Consider the following 26532-nt stretch of genomic DNA (forward strand, 5'->3'; position numbering starts at 1 on the left):
ACACCGTTAGATTCCCCATTCACTGGTGACTCCTGTCCAGGGGCAGAAACGAATTCCTCTTTCACTTCAGACATCCCTTTCCTCCCTGCCACTCTGCTCTCCAAAAGTAAGTAATTGTGGAGCTACACGTATGTGGATCCGTTACCAACACTGAGTGAAAATACTCTCTCCGGGATAGAGTTTGAGTAGATGAAACACAGTCTTAGAGACGAGAACAGAAAAAGAAAATTCAGCATTCTTCCCAAGGGTTTAAAAGTACAAATTAATTATTGCTGAGACTAGGTGCTCTCCTATGAAGTGGTTGCTGTGGGAAAGGTCTGTCTGTCCTAAGTGTCATGGAAACGTGCCCTCCTGGGCTCAGCAAACCCTCCTGTATTTATCCTTTGCTGCTGCCAGCAGAGGCTCCAGGATTCTTAGTATTTGCTTTTCATTTTCGTTCACTCATAAAGGAGATAAATTCATATGTATAAACTCTTCTGACCAAGGTTATCTGCTGTAAATAATGAATTTTATTTTATTTTTAATTTTAAACTGGCTTCCCTTAAAATTCCATTTTATAATCAAGTGATGACAGACAATGCATAAAGTACATAGCCAGTCTACTTTCCCATGTCAGACTGGAGATAAATCTTCTGGGCCCCTCACGTCCCCAGGAAAGGAGTTCTGTCACTGTGCACAGAGACTCCATTCCTGTATGTAGCAATGGCTGGGAAACGGGTGGTTGTGTGTGCAGATGTGGGCTCAGAACACTGCCTTTGCATTACAGGAGGACTTCTGGATACTTCTGTGTATTCCTGAAAAACTTGCTCACATCTATGCTGGGAAGAGGCAGAGGAAAAATGAGACAAAAGGCAGAAATGGGATTAAACGTTTGGGCCAGAGTTAATTTTTTCCCACCGTTTCCTTGTGTTACAGTTTTGCATAGGAAAGAGGAAAAAAAGCAAATATCTGTTCGCTTTTTGCCTGTAGGAGGAGCTGCAGGCGCTGTGAGGGAGAGGGACTGAGTATGAGGGTGTACCTGTATGGGGGGCCGGGGCGGACAGAGGGACAGAAGCGTGCTCTGGTCCTCCCTGGTCCGTTCCTGGGCAGAATCGTGAGCAGTACCATTTCTCTGAAGTCCTCACTAACCCTGCATGGTATCCTCGCCTGCCGAGGCAGCCGGCACGCACCATGTTTTCTTTGCAGCTATGAGAAATAGATCCTAAATATTCCTAGGCTACTTAGCAAAACTCACAGGGGAGGATGATGTTTGGTTGAAACGCTGGTTGAGCTAAATGGCCTGTGTTAGAGTGACCTTCGGAAGTCCCGGGATTCATACCTGGCCGCGGGTCAGATGCAGCAGGAAATGAATTTGGCTTTTGTCAAAAGCAGCTTATCTTCCACAATAGAGGTGTAGAGTTAATTAATCAAAAAAGTCGGCCAAAGTCAAGGAAAATAGAAAGATATGCACTTTGAACGTTTTAATTTAAGCTCCATAAATGTACATTATCTTGTCAAGCTCTTGCTATAGGGCCAAGGCCTTGTCTTTAATTGTAGCCTTAGTTATTGGACTTGGGATGCTCTTTCTTGCAAAAGCACACCCATAATTCATCATCTGTGATTTTTAATTTTGTGGAGCAAGAAGTAGAAACCTCTGAAGAAAATCGAATGGCAAAATCCTGTCAGCTTTCTATCATCTGTCATTACAATTTTAATATTTCCCTTTTTTATATTGATCGCACCCAAACTTAGTTTGACAGCTGTTTTTTGACAGCTGAGTTGTTTGACAACTCAGCATTATCAAACCGTTTAAAAATATTCAACTCAGTTTTGTTTCACCCTGAACAAAAATTATTTTTGCCCTCACGTTACATTGTTTTGCCTAATACTTGATTAATTTAGATAATCATGGTAAGTACAACTGCATAAACAAGACCAGGTACTATTGACACTTGATAAGCACACCACTCAGTTCTGGGGAGCAGACTGTCTGGGTGGATGAGACACCCATCTAGTTTAGGATGTTCAGTGCGTGATGGACATCCATCTTTTCATTTTAGGAATACGGAGAGCCTAAGCTAATTTGGCAAGTTGCTAAATGGAATTTGGTTAAGAGCTTTTGTTCTTTTCGCCTAAGGTTTAATGTTTAAAGGTGAACTTGAACTCCATTGTGAGTGTGTTGTGCACGTGTGTCTAGGAGAGAGCACCTCTGGGTATTGATGGTGGCGTGTGACCAACAGGGGCCACTGCAGCTTTTCTTTCCAGTCCCACATCTGTGTTACCGAATCGCTTTGGTTTTCCCTTAACTCTGCAGCAACTTCCTACCCCTTCCAGTACTGAGTCATCTGCAGAGAGGGGGTGTTAATAGAGGTGGTCTCCACAGTCCCTTCTGTGCCCAGCATTTTCCTTAATTAAATGTTTCGGGAGAGAGGGACCCATGTCACTGTAAGCTGTCTATCAAATTGTGCCCCATGGAGTTCTGTGTCAATTGTCCACTTGAATTTACTTTGCTTAACAGCAAATGTGTCTTATGTATTTTTTTTTTCGCTTTTGCTTTCCTCTCCTCTTTCCTTTTTTGTTCCACTGCTGCACTAACAAAAGCCTTTTCTGTGTTTTTGCAGGCTCTTTCTTGATAAGGACATTCCTAGGTATTTTCTGTTTGCTTTTTTGCACATAAAGATTCTAGTCTATCAGAATGCTTTATGTCTTACATTGCTTGGACTACTATTTTAATTTAGTAGTTTTTCCCCGTGCAGACCTAGGATAGAGCAACACCTTCTCCGGCACCCTTTGTTCCCTGGGTTTTCCTGATGTGTATAGTTTCACACACAGCTTCTTAAATGATTGGCAGAGTTCGTATTCTCTCATTCCATTTACTAGACCTGTCCATTTAATTCTTGTGCGCCTTCGGGTTTTCCTCTGCTGCATTACCGATTAGAGCGTTACTCCCCTCCTTTCGTGGAATCTCAGGCTGGGTTTTCTGTTCTTTGTCTGTCCTGTCTCTGTCAGCAGCTTGAAAGGTTTGTTGCTCTGTAGCTTTGCATAATTACTCACTGTTTTCTTTGTTTTGTCCTGTGCCGTAGAAGAGACCAGTTTAGCTATTTGGGCAGCTGAGTCTGTGAAAAATAGGCTGTTTATTTTTAAACATTTCTCTTTCTCTGTCAGGACTGCTTGTCTTATCTATTTTCTTCTTTTGCAGTAGAAAAAAGTCCTGGTTCAATAGTGAAGGAAGTCTTTGCCATCTCTCTTCATCTGATTTAGGGAAGAAAAATGAAGGAAGTGATACATGACAACATAGCCTAAAATGTCTGTTTGGTTTTTAAAGATACACACACACACACACACACACACACACACATACACACACACACACTGCCATTGTTCAGAACATCTCGAGAAATCCATTTGGGATTATTTCTTAACCACCATAGGAGCCATACAGGGAAACATGTCTCAGGACTCAGCCCTGTTTCTAATTCTAAATTCTCTTGCTAGCTTGATTCAGTTGACATTTCTCACCAGTCTTGTTTCTTAACAACCATCTCTGAAGGATTGCCATCTTCAGTGGGTATTCCAAAAGAATGTGCTGCAGCACCCCCAAGTACCAAACGAAACAAAAAAGTCCCCTCCCCTGCAAATGCAGGAAGATTTTACTGGAGTCAAAAATTCCTTTTTGTTAGCCAAGGTTCTACCACTGAAATTTCCTCCTTAGGTTAAGTGAAAACCCAACCTGAAAACAGAAATGAAGAGGCTTTTCTTTGACAAATTCAAAACATTTGCCTCTGTTGAAAGAGAGCCGTGAACCCTAAATATTGGCACTGGGAGGTGCTAAGTCACGGTGTGAAAATTTAACGGGTCAGAGATATAGGCAGGAGGGACAGGGACTTCTGTCCGGCTTCTCCAGAGTAATAGATGCCCTCGCTCTAAGAAGGGGGTTCATTCCACTTCAGCACAGGTGTGTCCAGATCTTGTGGTGTGACAGGTAGGCCCCATTCCAGGTACCTCGACACACACAGGGACACAATAAAAGCAGAGTCTCAGGTGACAGAGCTCTCAGGGAGCTTCTGCCCAAGTAGTGCTTATCACCACCCAGGATTAGAATGTGTTTTAAACCAAAATGAACTATTTGATTGAAACAGGGCGCTGTGGATGCATGAAGTGTTCTCTGCTGAGCCCAGGAAGACTTCCGCCATCCTTTGTGGTTGCTTTTTGAGACCCTTGGTTGCTTTACCTGTCTCTGTCTTGTTAAATGTTTCTTTGTTCCTTTGGTGTCTTTGTATTTTCTTGACCCATCCACACTGCATCAAAAGCTAGGCGTTTGAGAGAGTGGCAGGTACTTGCGGAAGACTTCGATGTGGAAGCAGCTACAAAATGAACTGGTCAGGCTTCTAGAAGAGCTCCCTAGTCTGACACGTGGAGGATGAGGTGTGGCTAGGGAGTTCTTTTAGAAGTGAATTGTTTTCTCTCGACAGTTTCATGAGAAGGAAGCACGGGCATGTGTTTAGAGAGAAAATACGCCAGTTATTTGTCACAGGAAATCTAGAAAAGACAGCAATAGCAAGGTTACCATTTGGGAAGGAGTTAGGAGGAGTGTATTGGGCAGGAAGCACAGTGTGCACAAACGCTTGCCAGCTGAGTCGGGCGAGAGCCAGTAGTGATGGAACATGCGCTGTCGGAGGTAGACACCTGTTATGGAGCCTGCGGGGGGACTGCAGGCAGTCGGGGGCTGGTCTGTAACTCAGCACAGTGCTTCAGATGAGACTGCAGAATGGACAGAACCGATGTCAGGCCAGGTCAGCCCTGTGGGGTTTTACAAAGAAGATACGAGAACAACTTTAAAAAGTTTATAGGTACTCATTAAATCAAGCTTCTAGTTGTTATTTAAATGTAAGATTTGTTTTCGTGTGGATTTTTTTTTTTTGAAAAGTAACAAATAGTAGTTAGCCAGCTCTACTTTAAAATTATTCTTTTTCTGAAACATCAGCTAAGGATAACCACTTGTTTTTTTTATTTAAAATAAGACTCCCAGTACTTAAATTATCCTGCCTGTTTCCTCCATCAATCTTCTCAGGTATGTTTGTGACATTTCTGAGGCTCCAGAACCAGACTGTGATGTGAAGACAGGCTTACAAGCTACTGAGGATTTGTTTCCTGCTCTCTTTGTTGATTGATGGAGGAGCTCCTTTTGGCTTTCTTCCTTTAGTTTCTGTCTGTACCCACTTATCCTTTTCATCCTAATCTCTTTGATTGCTCTATTTTTATGTTTATAGGCAGAAAAGCAGGCTTGTGGGGGGGGGGGGGCATAGCTGAGTGCTCCTGGGTAGTGGGTGGGGTGAGAGACAGGGTACCTACCTCTTCCTCTGAGGGGATAAAGCCTCCACTGTGTTGTTAGATTTCGATATATTGCAGGTGTTTGTGGGTGTCGGTAGTGTTACTGACAGTGACAGTACCTCGACTAAGGTGACTTCACTTCTTTGGGTAATTGCCTCTCGCCTTTCTGACCTTAGGACCTTCTACCGTTTCGAGGCCGTGTGGGACAGCTCCCTCCATAACTCTCTCCTTCTGAACCGAGTGACACCCTATGGGGAAAAGATCTACATGACCTTGTCAGCATACCTAGAGGTGAGGAGACTCTGAACTTGAATGGCCACAAATGGCCAGCCCTGAGCAGTGGGCAGATGACCGTGGGAGATGAAGAGGAATGATTTGACAGATTTTTGTCAACCGTTTGCTGCCATTCTGGTTGTAGGAGATTCTGTTCCTAGTCTCTGTTTAATCGAAAAGTTACATGACGGGGTGTTCGGCTGGCTCAGAAGAGGTTGCGACTCCCGATCTTGGGGTCGGTCGTGAGTTCGAGCCCCATTTTGGGTGTTAGAGATGACTCAAAAAAATAGTAATAAACTTTAAAATAAAAAAGCCTTATGATTTCTACTATAGCTTCAGTTTTAGTGGCCTAATCACCATTCTTCAAAGAATGTATGAGTTTAAGAAAACTTTGCCTCGTGTTTTTGCAGTTGTGGGCAGAGCCCGGTCGTAGTTAACAGCACAGACCCTGGAACCAGCCCAACTGAGCGCAGGTCCCTGTGCTGCCGCTTACTGCCAGCATGTCCTTACACAGGGACTTCGTCTCTCTCTGCCTCAGTTCCCTCGTTTCTTAAACAAGGGTAAACATAATGGCATTTACCCAGAAAGGTGTTGAGAGATCACATATAAGCATTTAGGACAGTGATTGGCACATAAGAAGCAATAAATAGTAACCGTTATTACAGAAAAAGCTTTTAAAAATAGTTCAGAAAAGCAAAGCAGCTGTGAGGACCACCGCCTACTCTTGCACGTATCGTCTGCCGAGTTGCCGTTGAAGCGACTGGCAGAGCTGAAATCTCCCCGCCCCCCATCTGGGACCAGCTCTCCAACTGTGGTGGCGCACAGACTCCTGCCACAGTGCTCCGTCTGGGTTTCATCGGGGCCCACCCCTCTCTGCTTTCAGCTGGATCATTGCATCCAGCCGGCGGTCATCACCAAAGATGTGTGCATGGTCTTCTACTCCCGGGACGCCAAGATCTCGCCGCCACGCTCTCTGCGCAGCCTCTTTGGCAGCGGCTACTCGAAGTCACCGGACTCGTAAGTTTGAGACAAGTTTAGTTTCCATCTGGTCTGCCCGCTGCAGGGTCAGCAGAGCCCGCAGTGTGCCTGGCTTGCTGCTGCGGGCTTAGCTTACAACCGGATGCCTGAAGGGCAGTAACTTTTAAATGTTGGCATTTAAGGGAATACTGATGGATAGACGAGCGTATGAAGGAAGGAAGACTATTACATCGTGAACACTCAGCAGTTTTTCAGGGACTAAATGTTCTTTCAGATGTCATTATTTCTAACTGATTACCATTGGGACGTTCTTCTTCTAAAGACTTATTCATATTTAAGATCTGTAGAAATCCGCCAAGACTAATACAGGGAATGTTTGTGTGTCACCACTCAGCTTAAAAAATACATGTTACCGGGGCGCCTGGGTGGTTCAGTCGGTTAAGCGTCTGACTCTTGATTTCGGCTCAGGTCGTGATTTCACGGTTTGAAAGATCAAGCCCTGTGTCAGGCTCTGCTGACAGCGTGTGGAGCCTGCGTGGGATTCTTCTCTCTGCTCCTCCTCCACGCATGTGTGCACACACGTTCTCTCTCAAAATAAATATGCGTTACTAACACAGTGGAGGGTTCAGTAACCTTCCTCATGACATGCCCCCAAAGTCGATGTTTATCATTTCATTCTGGTCAGACCTTCCTCTGCCCCTGTCTTGTCTCTCGTGGTAAGGAAACACAGATTTTTGGGATGCCTGGGTGGTTCGGTCGGTTAAGCGTCCAACTTCGGCTCAGGTCACGATCTTGCAGTTTGTGAGTTCGAGCCCCGCATCGGGCTCTGCGCTGACAGTTCAGAGCCTGGAACCTGTTTTGGATTCTGTCTCCCTCTCTCTCTGCTCCTCCCCTGCTCACGCTCTGTCTCTGTCTCAAAAATAAATAAACATTAAACAAAATTTAAAAAAAAGAAAACACAGATTTTTAACTTTTATCTTTGTATTATAAACTTTTGGGCTCATCATTCATTTTTACTCATCCTTTGAAGTAATTCAAAAGATTGCATGAAAACAAACTCCTCCTAGGAAAAAGTATACTTCTTAAGTTCAGAATTAAAAAAGAAGTGAGAAATGTCTGTAATTATATTTAAGGGTGGGCTGCAGTCCCTCCAGAGGAGACAGTGTTTTAAGTAGAGAGAATTGAGATTTTCCTGTTTTTGTGCCATGAGAAGTTAAACAAGTGTTTGTTTTAATTCAAATAGCAATCGTGTCACTGGAATTTATGAACTCAGTCTATGCAAAATGGCAGACACGGGCAGTCCAGGTAAGCCCTTGTGGGTCAGGGAGGTGATGGTTATCTTTGCCTGTGTTTGGAGTATTTTATGTCAAAAATCTAACCTACACGAGTAGGAAAATTTTGTAGAAACCAAGTATATTTTATAAGCCAGTTTTTTGGTGGTGGTGGGAGTTACCTTTTTCTGAGTAACAACACTGTTTGGTTTATGACCTGCAGAACAGTTACAAAAACTGTACTGAACAAAATGTTAGGAGGTTGTTGCATATTATAAAAACTTTGAGTGTGTGAGAATGAATTTAGCTTTCCAGACCTCATAACCGTTTCCCTCTCCACGTTAGCCCCAAAGGTAACTTGGCATTGTGACCTTACAGGTGTTGTCAAGCTAGAATTTGAACTTCCTGTGCCCTAGGAAGACAAATTTTTAAGTTGAACTTGTTCGGTGCCCTTTCGGATGTCTCTCTGGGCTGCCATTACTTCTCTCTCTGGCTTGGTGGCCTTAAGCAGCCCTTTGCATTTCTAGATTTATAAACCGGAACATGGACAAAAATCAGTGGTTTTAAAAAACATTTGAGGGCGCCTGATGGCTCAGTCGGTTAAGCATCTGACTCTTGATTTCGGCTCAGGTCATGATCTCTCAGTCTCGTGAGTTCGAGCCCCACATCGGGCTCTGCGTTGGCAGCACGGAGCCTGCTTGGGATTCTCTTTCTCTCTCCCTCCCTGTCTGTCTGCCCCTCCCACACTCACACTGTCTCTGTCTCAAAATAAATAAGTAAACTTAAAAATGAACAAATAAATAACATTTGATTAAGGTGAGCTTGAATCATTTTAGAGAACATATACGGGAAAAGGTCAGGGCCCACAGTTAAGATGTAGATTAAAAAAAGACTTTGAGCGTGAATCCAAGTCCCAATAGTAGCTATTGACGGTGTCCAGATATTTCCTTGAGAAATTTTTTTAAGTAACGTAAGTTTGTATCTTCGATATGTAAAAACAGTATATTTTTAGAAATTAATGGGAAATGATGGGGCTCAAGCCATCTGCCATCTGCCATCCTAACTGAGCTCCTGTATGTGGGGTGTGTGGGGGGAGTACGGGGATGGTCCTTTCCTACTTTCTTCGTATGGATGTATTTGGAACCATAGGGTACAATTTGATCTTTCTATATTTTCATGTAACATAACAACTTGGGCATTTTCTCAGGTTGTATTACAGTCGCCCTAATTATTGAAGAATATAAAACTCAGTTTTAAAAGAGGTTCAGAGAATTGCTTTGGGGAAAAGGGGTGAATTATTATTAATAAAATCCCAGGTATCTTGACTAAGTGTCTTAGTTTGCCATGTATATGAGTTATTAGTGTGTTTTGAGCTAAAAATGGAATCAGATTTTTCTCTGAATAAAAGACTTTGTCCTCTTGCCCCAGGCATGCAGAGAAGGAGAAGAAAAATCTTGGACACGTCAGTGGCCTATGTGCGGGGAGAAGAGAACTTAGCAGGCTGGCGGCCCCGCGGGGACAGCCTCATCCTTGAGCACCAGTGGGAGTTGGAGAAGCTGGAGCTCCTTCACGAGGTATCCGAGGGCAGGAGCTGCTCAGATGAACTCTTGGGCACAACTCCCAAAGTGTGGGTCACATGCTCACCTTCTCTACGTGATCCTGGCTTTTCAGCTTTCGATCGTGGTAGAGGCACAATATTTCGCTTATGAAGATCTTAATGAGCTTTGCGTTCGCTGAGGCCATTGTGTTGATCTTCTTAGGTGGAGAAAACTCGCCACTTCCTGCTGCTGCGCGAGAGACTTGGTGACAGCATCCCCAAATCCCTGAGTGACTCACTGTCCCCCAGCCTCAGCAGTGGGACCCTCAGCACCTCCACCAGCATCTCCTCTCAGATCTCTACCACCACCTTTGAAAGTGCCATCACCCCCAGCGAGAGCAGCGGCTACGACTCCACGGACATCGAAAGCCTGGTGGATCGAGAGAAGGAGCTGGCTACCAAGGTGTGACTCCCTTTCTCTTTGCTGAGCATTTTCCCCCGTGAGCCAGCTGGAGTTTTCATTTTCCACCACCTTTGAGGGCCTCTGTTTCGAGGCCTGTGCTAGCTGGGAAGGTAGAATAAGACTCAGTTTCTACCCGTACTGAGCTCCCAGGGAACTGGGTGACAAGTATGTGATAGAGGTGTGTGTCTGGAACCTGGGGGAGCCAGAGGAGGGGCCTCCGCGGGCTGGCGCCCGTGCGCTGACCTTGAAAGTCTGAGCCAGAGGGAGCCTCGTATGCTGTACCGTCAGCGCTGGGGAATCATGCGGGCGATGTGGGCAGAGGCAGGAGATGGAGTCGGAGACATGGGACAGGACCAGACCTGGCAGGGTCTGTGGACTGGAATAGAGTTTAGAGGGTCCTGGGGTGATGCGGAAATATTTTAAGCAGGTATTCATGTTTTAGGAAGACTCCCGTGGCAGCAATAAAGAAGGTGGGTTTGGGGCGCCTGGGTGGCGCAGTCGGTTAAGCGTCCGATTTCAGCCAGGTCACGATCTCGCGGTCCGTGAGTTCGAGCCCCGCGTCAGGCTCCGGGCTGATGGCTCGGAGCCTGGAGCCTGTTTCCGATTCTGTGTCTCCCTCTCTCTCTGCCCCTCCCCCGTTCATGCTCTGTCTCTCTCTGTCCCAAAAATAAATAAACATTGAAAGAAGGTGGGTTTGTGGTGACAAGAGACTAGAGGCACAAAGAGCTCGTTAGCACGGTGATCCAGATAGAGACGGTGCAGGTCTCAGCTGAGGCCAGAGGCCGCAGGGTGAGGAGGAAGAGCAGTCACGGAAGAGACACCGGGGAGGTGGAATCAGCCCCCCTTGTCGCCTGGGTGGGGTGGGAGAGGGCAGAGGGGTCGTCGAGGATGACTCCCAGGCATATGGAGCCTGGGCAACTGGCCAACAGTGGAATGGAGAAATGGTGGGGGCCAGGGTGGGGGGTGTCTTGTTTCAATAACCGAATGGCCTTCTAGTTGGCTTAAGAAAATACTTCCATCCAGAGGTCTCCATGCCTTCTAGTACGGGGACAAGTCGGAAGGGGAGCTGTTGCTCTAAACTGTGGTGGTGGCAGCCATTCATTTTTGTGGTCCTGAGAATGGCTTTTTTAATCCACTGAATTTATCTTTGTTAGACGTATGCCAGGCTTCCCTTGCTGTATTCGTATTTAATTTCTGGAGCTGTTTGGTCAGCACCTGAGCCCCACTGTGTGTCTTAGGCCTGTTATTTTCTCTTCCTGCCTTGCATCCAGGGCTTCATTTAACCACTGAAACTTACACGTGCCTTTCTGTCCCCAGTGCCTGCAACTTCTCACGCACACTTTCAACCGGGAATTCAGCCAGCTGCATGGCAGCATCAGTGACTGTAAGGTGAGCTCAGATCTCCTCTCCGGGTCTCCCTGCTTTTAGGTGCCTTCAGATGGGGGTAGCATCGTGTTTGAGGATGTAGGACATATCTTCATTTTTTTAGAGTCAGAACACTGACTTTTGAAGATACGAGTACTCCCCGGTGTCTCTTAGGGTGTTAATCAGATGGGAAACGTTTTGGCTTTTCCCCAAATCCCTCAGGGAAGATCCTATAGGGGCTGGTACGTCACTGCAAGACAGGACACTAGAGGTCCTGAGGTTCTTGGCGGCATAATGTTGTTGCTTTTGACAAAGAGTGCGGTGAACACTTTAAAGAGCCTCTCCAGCATCCACTCTGTTCTAGTTACTTTGACCTTTTTTGCTGTTCCTTAGACATGCCAGCTTCATTCCTGCCTATAGCAGATCTTTACACCCTCGCTGTCCCTTCCCTTGGAATAGTCTTCTTCCAGATGTTCCCATGATAGGCTCCCTTATCTTTTTCATCTTTCTGCTCAGGTATCGACTCCTTAACCACCCTATGTAAAGCCAACAGCTCCCGAAACTTTCTGACCTCTTTCCTTGGTTTATTTTTTGCTGTAGCACTTACCGCTATCTGACATTTTCTTTATTGAAGTATAATTGACATACGGTGTTATATTAGCTTCAGGTGTACAACTTAGTGATTGAATAATTCTGTACATCACTCAGTGCTCACCATGATTATAATAAGTATAGTCCCCATCTGTCACTATAGGATATCATTACGGCATCATTGACTGTATTCTCTGTGCTGTACTTGTCATCTCTGTGACTTATTTATTTTACTTCTTAAAAAAATTTTTTTGGGGGACGCCTGGGTGGCTCAGTCGGTTAAGCATCCCACTTCAGCTCAGGTCATGATCTCACAGGCCGTGAGTTCGAGCCCCACGTCGGGCTCTGTGCTGACAGCTCAGAGCCTAGAGCCTGCTTCAGATTCTGTGTCTCCCTCTCTCTGCCCCTCCCCTGCTCATGCTCTGTCTCTGTCTCAAAAATAAATAAAAACATTAAAAAATAAAAATTAAAAAAAATTTTTTAATCTCTATTTTTTAAGAGAGAGGCAGAGTGCAAGCAGGGGAGGGGACACAGAGAGGGAAACACAGAATCCAAAGCAGCCTCCAGGCTCTGAGCCATCAGCACAGAGCCCAACGCAGGGCTCGAATCCATGAACCCTGACATCATGACCTGAGCTGAAGTTGCATGCTTAACCAACTAAGCCACCCAGGCGCCCCTGTTTATTTATTTTTTTAATGTTTATTTATTTTTGAGAGAGAGACAGAGAGTGTGCGCCCTGGGGAGGGGCAGAGAGAGAGGGAGACAAAAAATCCGAAGCAGGTTCCAGGCTCTGAGCTGTCAGCACAGAGCCCGATGTGGGGTCCCAACCTGTGAACCGCAGGATCATGACCCGAGCTGAAGTTGGATGCTCAACCGACTGAGCCACCCAGGCGCCCTTATTTATTTTATAACTGGAAGCCTGTACCTCTTAATCCCCGTCATCTGTTTCACCCATCCCCTCACCCACCTTCCCCCATTTTGTTCTCTGTATTTAAGAGTCCGTTTGTGGGGCGCCTGGGTGGCGCAGTCGGTTAAGCGTCCGACTTCAGCCAGGTCACGATCTCGCGGTCCGTGAGTTCGAGCCCCGCGTCGGGCTCTGGGCTGATGGCTCAGAGCTTGGAGCCTGTTTCCGATTCTGTGTCTCCCTCTCTCTCTGCCCCTCCCCTGTTCATGCTCTGTCTCTCCCTGTCCCAAAAATAAATAAACGTTGAATAAGAGTCCGTTTGTTTTGTTTTTTGTTTTTTAGGTCCACGTATAAGTCAAATTACATGGTATTTGTCTTTCTCTGTCGTATTTCCCTTAGCATAGTACCCTCCAGGTCCATCCTTCTTGTCACAAATGGCAAGATGTCATTCATTTTTATGGACTGCATTGTGTATATACTGCATTGTGTATACGTACAATGTCTTCTTTACCCATTCATCTACTGACAGACACTTGAGTTGCTTCCATATCTTGGCTAGTGTAGGTAATGCTACAGTGAGCAGAGGCGTGCATACATCTTTTTGAATTAGTGTTTTCTTTTTTTTTTTTTTTTTTTATATATATGAAATTTATTGACAAATTGGTTTCCATACAACACCCAGTGCTCATCCCAAAAGGTGCCCTCCTCAATACCCATCACCCACCCTCCCCTCCCTCCCACCCCCCATCAACCCTCAGTTTGTTCTCAGTTTTTAACAGTCTCTTATGCTTTGGCTCTCTCCCACTCTAACCTCTTTTTTTTTTTTTTTTTCCTTCCCCTCCCCCATGGGTTCCTGTTTAGTTTCTCAGGATCCACATAAGAGTGAAACCATGTGGTATCTGTCTTTCTCTGTATGGCTTATTTCACTTAGCATTAGTGTTTTCATTTTCTTTGGGCAAATAGTCAGTAGAAGAACCACTGGATCCTGGGACTACCTGACACTTCTCAGAGTGTTCGTGGGTTTGTTCTGCCTTCTCCACTTAGAATGGAAGCGCCAGCAGGGCGGGGCCTCTGCCATATTCTTAGAATAGTGCCTGTTGTTCTAAGTGCTGGGCTCCTAGAGACAGGGTCATTTACTGAATGCAGGAGGACAGTCACAAAATAAAAAGCCAGCCTTGCCTCTTTTGTAAATGATTCCTGTTATGACACTCAGGCCATACCGTATTTGTAAGTCTTAAAAAAGAATACGTACATATATATACATCTGTATCACAGCTCCTCGCTCCAGGGGCGTTCTGTTTTCCCAGCGGAATCTCACTCGCTGTCTTGTGTTTGCCTCCAGCTGTCTGATATCTCTCCTATCGGACGGGATCCGTCCGTGTCCAGCTTCAGCAGCGCCACCCTCACTCCCTCCTCCACCTGCCCGTCTCTGGTAGAAGCTCGGAGCAACTCTCAGGAGCAGAAGTAAGTACCCTCGTTTGCTTTTAAAAAAATAAATAAGGGGTTCCTGGGTGGCTCGGTTGATTAAGTATCTGACTTGGGCTCAGGTCATGATCTCACAGCTCATGAGTTCGAGCCCCGCATGGGGCTCTGTGCTGACAGCTCAGAGCCTAGAGCCTGCTTCAGATTCTGTGTCTCCCTCTCTCTCTGGCCCTACCCCATTCACACTCTGTCTCTCTCTCTCTCCCACTCTCTCCTCTCTCAAAAATAAATAAACATTAAAAAAAATTTTTTTAGGGGCGCCTGGGTGGCTCAGTCAGTTGCATATCCGACTTCGGCTCAGGTCATGATCTCGCAGTTCATGGGTTCGCGGCCCGCATCAGGCTCTGTGCTGACAACTCAGAGCCTGGAGCCTGTTTCAGATTCTGTGTCTCCTCCTCTCTCTGCCCCTGCAGAGAGAATAATTAAACATTTAGAAAATAAGTATATAAACGTTTAAAAAAATTTTTTTTGATAAAAAAAATGGAAGGGGTGCCTGGCTGGCTCAGTTGGTGGAGGATATAACTCTTGATCTTGGGGTCGTGAGTTTGAGCCCCACATTGGTAGTAGAGACTACTAAAAATAAATAAATATAAACCTAAAAAATAAATAAATAAAAAGCAAGCATCCAGACTTCACTGAGAGAAGCTAATTTAAGGACCAGGGGAAGTTCCAGCCTTCCTAGAGCTCAGTGGTGCTCAGCTGAGGGCAGGACCATCCCTCTCGGCAGTACTCAGAAAGATGTGGGAGCCTTTTCTGGATATCCCAGTCCTGGGGAGACACTCCTGCTCCTTCTCACATCATGCCCTGGCAGCTTTCTGCACAAAAACCTTTGGTTCCTCTTCTGAATCCCTCTCTGCTCATTTTGGCCTTCCATGCCCACCCTTGCCAGGCTCCCGAATCTTATCAGACAGAGGAAGCCTCATCATGGGGAAAAGCAGTTTGAAACTACTTTGGAAAAAGTATTTTGATGACACAGTGAAACGTGTTGATAACAACAATAGAGACAAATGTAGTCTAGATTCTGTGAATCATCACTGTAATCACTTGTTTACAACTCACCATAAAACTCCTATGCCCGTCTCCGTTCACTGTGCTCACCTGTCAGAGAGCCCTCCTGGTACCGTCCAGCTGCCTGTCCTGTCACACCAGCACTGCCACAGTTGACCATGGCAGAGAAAGTAACACAACCAGCCAATTTAATTAAATTGAGGATGTCATCAACTATAACACATTATTTCACGTGCCACTGAGAGAGAAAAAGCACTGCTACCTAAAATGTGACCCGTCGTCAGCTGTAAGGTGCATCCCGACTCGAGAAGTGGTGAAGTGTTCAGAAATTTTAGAATTGGTGGAATTCACGTCATTAGGCTAGGCTGCTCTGCGATGACAAGTCACAGTGCCGAGCACAGGAAGTCCTCCCGTAACTGTCCTGGACCGGGCCGGCTCGGCGCTGCAGCTCTGCTCTGCCGGGTCTTTCTTCCCGCTTGCGTGCTCTCTGCCAGCCCCTTAGAGCAGCGGTTCGCAGATGTTAGTGCACGTCAGCATCACTGGGGAAGCTTGTTAAAGTGCAGGTGGCTGAACTCCAACCCAGCATTTCTGATTCTGTACATCTGGCTCGGAACCCCGAGACAGAATTTCTACCAAGTTCCCAGGTGAGGTTGATGCCGCCTGTCAGGGACTGCACTTTGAGGACCACTGCCCTAGTTGTGACCTTGGGACTAAATAGAAACATGTAAGGGAATGGAGTTCATGCCCAAGAGGCTTCTGTTCAGAGGGCTTCAGAGTAGGAAGAGGGACTGTGTGATTTGGTGGTGGCTTTCGTAGCTTCTGAAGGATGACCCCAGTTGAATTTGGAATTAACTTCCTAACAGCAGCTTGTCTTCTCAGCCGAGCTCTCTGGAACCGATGTTTGCAAGGCCCCTGCTGTTGAGGGAGGTCTTGTTCCTCCTGGTGAGGGGGTTGTGCACATCATGGATTGACCTTGCTGAAGTTCCTTGTTACCCCTAACCCCTCTCTCTTTTAAAGGACCCCAGAAGCCAATTCCCGGGCCTCTAGTCCCTGCCCAGAATTTGAACAGTTTCAGATTGTCCCAACTGTGGAAACACCCTATTTGGCCCGTGCAGGAAAAAATGAATTTCTCAATCTTGTTCCAGATATTGAAGAAATTAGACCAGGGTGAGTACTGTATTGCCCAGGGTTGCCAGGTATAAGAAATCAATCAGCAGTAATTTACTCTCTGCTCTTGTACGTGAGGTGAATGTTACCGTCTAATGCCAATGGAATCTGGGAGGAGAGAGCTGGGCTGGGATCCTGCTCACCTGTGTCTTGCAAGGCATCTGCTATGGTGCTGCTTCGTGCTGTTTTGCAGTATTACTTCAGCCGAGAAGATTCTAGGCCAAAGCGATCTTTTGCCTATTTTGTTCATTATAGGGACTAGGTCCAGGTGAGATGTATTTTCATGGTCCTCAGGCCATGATTCCTTTCTTTTTGTGAGAAACTAACCTCTCTCGTACTGTCCTTTTTAGCTCAGTGGTCTCTAAGAAAGGATACCTGCATTTCAAGGAACCGCTTTATAGCAACTGGGCTAAACATTTCGTCGTGGTCCGTCGCCCTTATGTCTTCATCTATAACAGCGACAAAGACCCAGTGGAGCGTGGCATCATTAACCTGTCCACAGCACAGGTGGAATACAGTGAGGACCAGCAGGCCATGGTGAAGGTCAGTCCTGCTGTCTTGGCTTTTTATTGCCACCGTCTGCCCTTCCCTGCTGAGTTCCGAACTCTCTGTTGTGTGCTGTGGCATCTCTCCTATGTGTCCGGTCTCTCTGAACCCTCAATACGAAGTGCTGGGCACCTGTGAATATGGCAGGGTGGTCCCCATTGTCAGCAGCCATCGTAACTTTTCCACTTACCCATGTCTCTTTCAGACACCTAACATCTTTGCTGTATGCACGAAGCATCGTGGGGTCCTTCTACAGGCTCTCAATGACAAAGACATGAACGACTGGTTGTATGCCTTTAACCCACTGCTTGCTGGCACGATACGGTAAGAAGTCCTCATGTTTCCTTCTTCTCCTGGCTTTTGGCCCCAGTGACATCAATGTAAACTGAGAAGGAAGTCTTGTTCCCCAAAAGTAGGTTGAAAATAGAGGAAGGAGGGCAACGTTGAGTGTAGTTATAAGATGGTGGTGCCGGGGCGCCTGGGTGGCGCAGTCGGTTAAGCGTCCGACTTCAGCCAGGTCACGATCTCGCGGTCCGTGAGTTCGAGCCCCGCGTCAGGCTCTGGGCTGATGGCTCGGAGCCTGGAGCCTGTTTCCGATTCTGTGTCTCCCTCTCTCTCTGCCCCTCCCCTGTTCATGCTCTGTCTCTCTCTGTCCCAAAAATAAATAAACGTTGAAAAAAAAAAAAATTAAAAAAAAAAAAAAAAAAAAAGATGGTGGTGCCTCCTGGTGTCCTGAATGGCCAAGAGGACCTGGTCACATCTGTACCCAGTTAATGCCCTGCTTTGACTTTTTTTTTTAAGATTTATTTTTTTTTAATAATCTCTACACCTAGCGTGGGGCTTGAACTCACAGCACCGAGGTCAAGAGTTCCATGCTGCACCCACTGAGCCAGCCAGGCGCCCCTTGACTTTTCATTCTTAAGGGGTCTGCAGCTGGGGTCCATGGGACTGAGTCAAGGGAAGGTGGTGAGAACCTTCAAGGTGTCCCAGAATTCCGCCCTGTGATCAAGCCTCTGAGCTTGTGAGGGGCGTGTGTCCGGGGGCCCCAGAATGGGGAAGACCACAGCTTAGCCTGCTTATTTGGGGAGTCTGGAGACGTGGGTCTTGGCTGCCGGAGGGGAGGGCAGAAGCTCAAGGAGGGAACCGCAGAGGAAAGAGACCTGTACTCGAGTAGAAGGTCGTCTGCATCCAGCTTTCTAACCTCCTTTCCCTCTGTCACCTGTAGGTCGAAACTGTCCCGCAGGTGCCCAAGCGAACCGAAGTACTAAGTGACTCTGCCGAGCGCCCTCACTCGCCTTCGAGAGATAAAGTCAGTGTTGCCCCTCACTTCTCTCTGTGATTCTTGATGGTCCCTCTCGTGTGTAAGCCTGTGGCGTAACTGCTTTCCCTCCTGTCAACACTCTTTCTCGCTCTTCTGGTCCCCGTCTCCGTTGCTCTGTATCCTTCTTTTTTCCTGTGCTGAGAATCGTGGTAATAGCACGTGGCCTAACAAAAGGGAGAAAAACAAACGAACAAACACAAACGACCCAGAGGGGCTCCGGTGAATCTCCAAATTATTTTTTCGTGACTTTTGGCTTCCTTTTGTATGATGGGTCCCCATATGACCACCTGTGATGTCTGTACTGCTGTCTTTGGATATCTTGGTCTGTTTTTTAAGACAACATAATACCTTTTTTTCTTTTCTCTGTTTGTGATAATCACTTTAATTTTGGGGGGTGGCTTCAGAGACTAAGGGAGGAAACATCTGGCATTTTTTTAAACCTAAAAGGAAAAAACTTACCTTTCCCTCTTCCCTCTCCTTTTGCCGTTGCTAATCCCTGCATTTTCCATTCAGGGAAAAGGTTGTAGTGAGCTTGGAAATGGCACAGGTGTGTTCTCTGAAATTGGAGCTTCGTTAGAATGTAGCTGTGCGGTTTTCTTTTAGTGGAAGAGAGAAGGGAGGACTTTGTAGCAGGCCTGGAACAGCGGGAAGGGAAAAGCCAAGGATATTGCCAGCACGGTTGAGAGGACCGTGGGATCTGGCAACAGCTCATGAAGGCGGACGGACGATAGGATGAGAGCAGTTCCTCAGAGCAGGATTCCTGTGAACTGTTTTTCTCTCAGAATTTCTCATTTCTCTTCTTGGCATTAGTGCTGGTGGTACAGTTTGGAATTAGTGCAGCGTCATACACCAATGATCCGCAAGGGGGGAGCGACTCACCTTCTGGGGGTCACTGTTACCATCATAAGTATGGTGACGCCGAGCAGTGACCTTGTGATCCTTGTAGCTCCCTTTGATCGAACAAGCGTAACTTCAAGTGTAGACGCGAAGCCTCCCTCTGACTCCTGGACATTTTCAATGATCCTTGTCAAGTGGAAAATACTTTCAGTAATGCTTCTCCCCCCTGTAATCATAAATACGCAGACATGGCAGGCTTTGCCTTCTGGATCCCAGGATTAAAACCACTCCCTTCCCACCACTAAAACCAAACAAGAGGACATCCGGGGGCAGAGAGGAGGTGCGCCTGAGCCACGGCCCCAGTGGTTGGCTGCTGCATCCGCCTGGCCTCTCCTCCTTGGCCATCTTTGTCGGATGTGGAAATATTGCCAGAGGAGGGAGGAGGAAGCTCGCTGCTGCCCATCTCCTTCCCTGACGGATCAGGGTCGTCTGCATCCAGCAGCCATCATGGAAGAAGATAGGTACTCTTTCTCTTTCAGCTGCCAGTTAAAGTCACGTTTTCTGGGAACGAGCTGGGGAAGAGACGGCCTCCAGGTTACTCCAGCTGCTTTGCCAGTTGACCTGGGGTGTTCTGTACTATCCTTTTTACCTCCCTCACACAAAGCTCCGACCACCCCTCGAGCACTCAGGAAAGTAGCTGCCCTCTCCCACCTTGTGGAGACTGAGGGCCCCCAGCCGTGAAGTTGCCGACTCTGTGGGGTCCGGCCGACTGTCTGCGTCAGGCAGGACGGGGGCAGGGGCTGGTGCACGGTTGGTGCTGTGGACGAGAGCCGGGCAGCACGCCGGCCACAGACCCTTGCTTCTGACTTCCCGGTTGGGCTCGTCTCTGAGAACAGGTCTCCCGGCTTCGGTACAATTGCCTGGCCAAGGGGAGGAAAAGTGAATCGTGGTGAGCTTAAAAGAAAGGATAGAAATCACAGGCGGTGACCTTAGCTGAAAAGTGATCAATAAAAACTCTACAGTAGATTTTTAACTTTTTTCCTCTCCTTAAACATAGGTCATTAACTGTGATGTTACTTGTTTTCTAAGCGGTGTGTGAGATTTTTAATGTAGTTAGAGGTTCCTTCATCGTCTAATGGGCACGGTATGCCCTTCTGGTGTATACTCAAATCCAGGACCTGTCGGTGCTTAGAGACAGCTTCTGGACTGGAATGAAATCCAGTTGCAGGGAAATGAAGATGAAATTGGAAGATGGCTTTTAGTGAAGTCACAGGTGCCACTGCTGTTTGTCACAGAGTCTGACAGAGGGCCCTGGATCTGTGACAGAGGGAGGTGGGGAGGGCTGAGGGAGAGTAAAATCATGTGACAAACTGAAATGACGTTTGGTTTTTCTTCTAACTCAAACAAAACTGGCTTGGAAAGTCTTTGCTTTGGAGGTGTCGGGTATTAAGACAGGTAGGACCGGACCGTTCATAACACCCCCCGAGGAAGAGGGCCTCCTGAGGAGCAGGACATGTGAGGCCCGCAGGGTCTCAGGCAGGTGTGCTTCCCTCCATCTGAGGACAGCCCTTGTTGGTGGCCCCTCTTCTTCCAGCGGCCCATTTTCAGACTGGAGTTGCAACAGTTTCGGGATTAATGTTCTCTTTCTGGGTAGGTCCATCCCTACTGTGAAGCTGAGAGAGCATTTATGGCAGGAACTGCTTACGAGGCTTTAGCTGAAGCCACGGTGGCAGGAAAGTTGATACTTAAGATGATATTAATATTAGTATTTAAGGAAACTACCTTTTAAGTAAGGGGTTTCTTTTGTGGGTTTTTTTTTTCCTAAAGCATTCTTTTAAACAAGCCAAAAAAAAAAAAAAAAAAACCCAAAACAAAAACAGAAAGAAAAAGCTCTTATGCAAATTAAGGAGAAATGAGTTCCAGTTAGAAGTAATCCTCTCTTCCCCTCCTTCCCCACCCTCCTTTCTCCTGCCAAAGCAAAATTCGGCCTCACAGCCCACACCAAGCTGGGACCCACAGCCTCCTCCCCTCTGTGCCTGCCTGGGGGTCAGCCAGCTCTCGGGCCAGGCCGTGCAGGGCCAGCCAGCCGCGCACACAGCCAGGGGTGTGGGGAAGAGCCGCTGCTGGCAGCTTGGGTGGTGGGCGCCCAGATCCCAGCACGTCGTTACAGTGCTCGAGCGCTCACTGCGAGGGGAAGGGAAGCGATTCCCACCCCCTACCCCCCACTAAACGACCACTATTGTTTTACTTTTCTTTTCCCTTCAGCTGCATAGAACTTAAACAACTACTCATGTTTTTGATGGATTTCTTTTTTCAGCTCTTTTATGATGAAGGGATAAGGTAAGATCATTGTGCAAGGTCTTTAAGGCTCTAAAATGAAAATGACTTCCCCTGGCACATATTCCGAAGCAAAGACTTTGTTGCCTGCTGCTTGTTCTAATTTACAGGGATATTTAATTTTGTAAGGTATATGTATATTTATAGTGCTGTAATTAATTGCACATTGGACTGGAAAAGAGCGGGTGACCCAGGGTGTGGCAGCTATCGGTACTCTCCGTTTCCTCGTGCTGTGTTCCACACGGGTCTCCAGGACGGGATCAGGGCTCGCTCGTTTGTCTATTGGACTCGGGTCCTTCGTTTTTGCTTTGGGTTCCCTTATTAAAATGTGATTGTTAACCTGCTCCTTAAAAGGAAAACACTAATTCTGCTGCTGCTCGTGGAAGGTTTGCTGAATGTATTTTAAACGGGACTCTGGCCCGTACACACTGCAGCTGTCCACTGTGGCCAATGATGATACACCCACGTGTGTGGCCAGACCTTTACTGTATGTAGCAGGAACGTATTGATTTGTGCTTCCTTAGCAAATTGAAATGTCAGCTGAGAGATTATCTGCTGCTGTTGTTCAAAAGGCCATTTATGAAAGTCGTATTTGAACCCCATGAAACCTTAGGAAAGCTTGTGATCATTTAACGGAAAGAATGAGAATTGATCCAAATTTCATGTTAAAAGCTGTGCTCAGAAGGTCCGAGCTGAGGTTGGTCTCCTCCCAAACCCTGGCTGTTGTGTGTCGTCTCCGTGTGTCCGAGTTCCCTTTTTTCAGGCTGCACATTCTGGCATCTGTTCACCCGAGGAGTCCATCGGCCTGCTCGCGTGCAAGGCGCCACCTATCGGGGTCTCTCCTCGCCATCCTCGTGCGTTGCAACAGAACCCATGGAGCATACGTGGCCTTTTTGAACCAAGACTTTGCAAACTGATCTCTCCCCAGTAAGGAGTTGAGCACATTAGCAACAATGTACATTATTAATTTCAGATTTTCATTTTCATGTTTTATTATGTAAATATGATCTGATGTTTGGAGCTTGAGTATACAGAATGTAAATATAGTTCTTGTATTTGTACTAATTCTCGTTCTTTTGCTGTATAGCCTTAGATGTGCAATGCAGACATTATCTAACTGTGTATGGTAACCTTGCATCACGGAACTATTAGTGAACGAGGGAAAAATAATAAAGGTACAACCAGTGCATCGGAAGGCTCCTGACATGCATTTATTCTTGCATCCTTTGAAAGGTATTTACTTAAGATTTCTCTTCTGGACTTGCAGAGATCTGACCTTTCTAGGCCAAAAGTTACCACGGTGTGACCAACACGTTCTTTTCTGATCGTTCAAAGTAGAGTTATTAGAGAGCCCGGGGCTATTTTTTTGTGCCGTTTCCCTGAAAGTGCCTTCCTCCCGAGTGTCGTCTGGGTTCTCCCGAAGCCCCTGTTTGTATACCTACCAATGATTCTGCGGTGGCGGTGTGGTTTTTCTAGAGGGAGAAAGTGAATTGTTCACCCCGTGTGCTTAATTTAACAAATCCCCGTTGGGAGCAGAGCATGAGCAGGGACCCCTGTGCTGGTTGTTCGCGGACAGACAGACAGGGTGGGGAGAAGCAGCGTTCAGGCGGGAGGCAGTGATGCCGTGGTGGGAGGTGATGACTCAGCAGCAAACAGAACGTGCCCTGGCACTCCCGCACCCTTGAGGAAGGACCTTTGTGACGAGTGTGGAATGCGTAACGTCGAGCGCCCAGTGACAGAGCAAATGGCAGCTGAGGGAGGGTGAGGAGGGGTGAGAGGGAGGCGTCCTTTCAGACCACGTGGTCAGAGAAGGCCTGTGCTGACAGGCCGCTGGAGCGGACGCCTGAATGAGGGGACACACACGCGTGTGAGCCCTGGGGGCAGCGGTGTGTCCCCTGTAGGTTCCAAAGACGGCAGGGAGGCTGGTGTGGGCTAAGAGGGGGAGCACCCTGAACCCGCGGCACCAGCAAGCAGCCAGGGCCCAGCGAGTGAACTAGGAAGCCAGTGAAGGGCTGGGGGAGAGGAATCACGTGATCCTTTTTGTTTCCGGAAGACCATTCTAACTGCTGAGTGGGGAGCAGCCAGGGTGGCGTGCGGCTAGGGGGCCGGTGGAGGAAGGGAGGCCGAATAGGAAATTGTCACCCCGGTGCTCCCCGGGGGAGGTGGCGGCCTGGACCCAGGTAGGAGCGGCGAAGGCGGGAGATGTGGTCAGACCCTAACGGTTTGCTGAGGTGACTCGGGACGTGCGCCTGAGCCCAGCCGGCATGGCGACTGCCTGAGCTGAAGAAGACTGCGAGAACGGTGGGGGGGCGGGGCCGAATTAAGGATCTGGCTTCGGTCACGTTCACTTGGAGGTGCCCACGTTCCCACCTGACTGTCCAGTCGCTGAGGCCGTTGGGTCCAGGGCAGAGGAGGGGCCGCAGACGTACGCTTGGGGGTTGTCAGCGTGAGGATGACAGAGAAAGGCGAGAGGCCAGGAGACCCGGGACTGAGTGGCGGGGCCTGTGAACCAAGGGTTGGGTCCCGGAGCACCGCGACGAGGAGTCCGGGGCGGGGAAGAGGACGATTCGGCCAAGACGAGGGAAGCGGCCGCGGGGAGAGAGCGGCACGTGGTGACCAGGTTAAGGACGTGTTTGCAGAACCATGTCCGGTGCAGCTGCCAAGTTAAGGGCAGACGGAGCAGCGACCACAGGTTTCGGCAACAGGGAGGTCTAGGCAGTTTGAGGGAGCCAGAGAATACCGCCGCTGTTTCCCAATTTCAGAGCCAACCGAGAAACGAATAAGGCACGTGGCAGGTCAGTCTTGTTGACGATTAGAGGTGCGATTAGAGAATGTGAGGGTTAGAGGGTCGGCGAGCTTGGACTTAGCGTGCGCCAGACTCGCCTGCGATCGCACTAAAACATGGATCCTGGCTGAGTGGGCCTGGGGTGCAGCCTGAAATTCTGCATTTCTTTTCTTTACTTTTTGGTTTTAAATTTATTTACTTATTTTGAGAGAGAGTGCATGCATGTATGCACAAGCAGGAGAGGGGCAGAGAGAAGGAGAGACAGAATCCCAAGCAGGCTCCACGCCATCAACACAGCTCGATCTGGGGCTCGAACTCAGGAACTGTGAGATCATGACCTGAGCTGAGATCCAGAGTCAGACACTTGCGCCACCCAAGCGCCCCTGACATTCTGCATTCCCGGTCAGCTTCCAAGGGACAGCAGTGCCACTGTTGTGGGCCCACTGCAAGTCACGGAAGTATGAGGAACAACAGACTGTGTGCTCTGAGGGCAGGTGAGTCTTCTCAGGGGGGGAGGCAGCGGCCAGGCTGTCCATGCTTCCCAAACTCAACAATTATCATTTCTCTTCTGGGGGTCTGTGAGGGGCTGGCAGAAGCAGGAATGTTCCAGTAACGGTGCCCATTTCACATGGGAGAAGACGTTACAAGTGCCTCCTCCCTACAAAGGTCGTTGGCGAGGAGAGGGACGTCGTCTTGAGTGGTGCCAAGTAAGCCTACCTGGGGTGGGTTCAGGGGAAAGGTGGGGGAGAAGACGTTGAAATAGTACAGAAAATTCCTTTGGAGATTTGTACTATAGCGGGGAGAAGGGACAAGAATATGGAGTCCAGGAGAGGTTTGTGTTTTGAAGAAAGGAGAGAGCTTTTTTTTTTTAAGTTTATTTATTTTTGAGAGAGAGTATGCACGAGTGGGGGAGGGGCAGAGAGCGAGGGAGACAGAATCTAAAGCAGGCTCCAGGCTCCAAGCTGTCAGCACAGAGCCTGATGCAGGGCTCGAACCCACGAGCCACAAGATGTGACCTGAGCCAAAGTTGGCTGCTTAACCGACTGAGCCACCCGGATGCCCCAAAGAAAGGAGAAAGCTTTACAGGTGTGTGTGTGTGTGTGTGTGTGTGTGTGTGTGTGTGCGCGCGCGTGCACGCAGACTGGAATGAGCGAACAGGAAGGGAAACCTGGCAACAGGAAGAGACCAGCGTGGAGAGTTTTGCTAGAGCGATAGCCTCGTAGCCTGGCACACGGCAGAGAGCTGGGTCTCGAGTCTTACGGCAGTGCCACCACGTCACCACAGTTCCCGGAGGCCGCCAGGGACAGCAGACAGCAACAGCCACTGCCGGGGTCCTCTTCTGATGGCACCGGTCTGTCTCCGTGGGACTCATCCGTCAGAGAAGTTAGGTCAGCTCTCAGGGTTATGTCGGGCCCTGCCTTCCTGAACTCCGCTGGACTTTACAGCGAAACGGAATTTGTTTTACAGAGTTGGTTGTCCCCCACAACTAGACCTCATCCAGGGTCGTGTAGGCTCTCTTGAGGGTCACCGTGTCTCTTAGGAGGCCCCATGGAACTGTGCGCGTTGAATGCATTACTTTTCTACCTGATGTTCCTGGTCCCTCCACTTTTGGTCGGTTGTGGAGATTTTCTGTTTCCCTCAGGAACTCCTTGTCTCCGCATAGTCTGTTTTAATTTAGTTTTCCTGAGTATGTCACCTGCTTGCTCCTCTGGCTTTTGAATATGTGGTGTCCTGGTTTTTCCTAAAATTGCTCTTTCTACCTAGCAGGTGAACCAGTCCTTTGAGTTCATTCACAGGAATTAGAGCAAGTGAGTGCAGGGGGATTTTCAAATCTGCCCCAACTAGTGTGTTTGTTAACTTACACACCCCCGTACGTAAGTCTGTTTTTCTTCCCTGGGAGATTTGCGCAGAAGGGCTGTTTTTGTAGAATTCATGCCTCTGGTTTGATTGGGGATTTGGGGATTTAGGGCAAGGCTAAAAGTTAAGTGAGTTGACTTTCTTAAGCCTTATAAGCCAAGCATTTGAGGATTTTCTGCAAACTAAAGGTCAGCATTCTCTGGCCTTACTCTGTTCATCTCTGGGAGACACTTGCCTTCGTCTCAGTCCCACGGTTATTATGATTGCAAGAGTCCCTTCAGCAATAAGTCAGGAAACTGGAGAACCAAACACAGGGTTTATTATTTTTATAGGACCTGGAAATTGCAGGGTACACCTGGGGCCACCCGGCAAGATTACAGTTAGAGAGAGAGAGAGAGAACCAGGTCTGGGGTTCTGCTTTTTATTAGGGCGGGAGGGGATCCAGGGTTAGGCTGGGCTCACTCTTTATTGATGAATTTAAAACAAAAACAGGAATTTAA

The 26532-nt window shown here is 47.8% G+C and overlaps 1 protein-coding gene across 9 annotated transcripts in view; it reads left to right on the top strand.

Annotated features, from left to right (window-relative positions):
- KIF1B (kinesin family member 1B) overlaps positions 1-22585 on the top strand; it is a 147052-nt gene extending 124467 nt beyond the window's left edge. For all 9 annotated transcript variants that reach the window (XM_030327929.1, XM_030327932.1, XM_030327931.1 and 6 more), the window contains 11 exons: positions 5487-5601; positions 6467-6600; positions 7805-7866; positions 9261-9406; positions 9593-9832; positions 11150-11221; positions 14035-14156; positions 16200-16349; positions 16700-16892; positions 17101-17219; positions 18121-22585. In XM_030327929.1, the coding sequence (XP_030183789.1) occupies positions 5487-5601; positions 6467-6600; positions 7805-7866; positions 9261-9406; positions 9593-9832; positions 11150-11221; positions 14035-14156; positions 16200-16349; positions 16700-16892; positions 17101-17219; positions 18121-18163 (1396 nt within the window). In that variant the 3' untranslated portion in view covers positions 18164-22585. The remainder of the gene's footprint in view (positions 1-5486; positions 5602-6466; positions 6601-7804; positions 7867-9260; positions 9407-9592; positions 9833-11149; positions 11222-14034; positions 14157-16199; positions 16350-16699; positions 16893-17100; positions 17220-18120) is intronic.
- Positions 22586-26532: the final 3947 nt, after the last annotated feature.

The sequence above is a fragment of the Lynx canadensis genome, chromosome C1, assembly GCF_007474595.2.
Source record: "Lynx canadensis isolate LIC74 chromosome C1, mLynCan4.pri.v2, whole genome shotgun sequence".
Taxonomy (NCBI): domain Eukaryota; kingdom Metazoa; phylum Chordata; class Mammalia; order Carnivora; family Felidae; genus Lynx; species Lynx canadensis.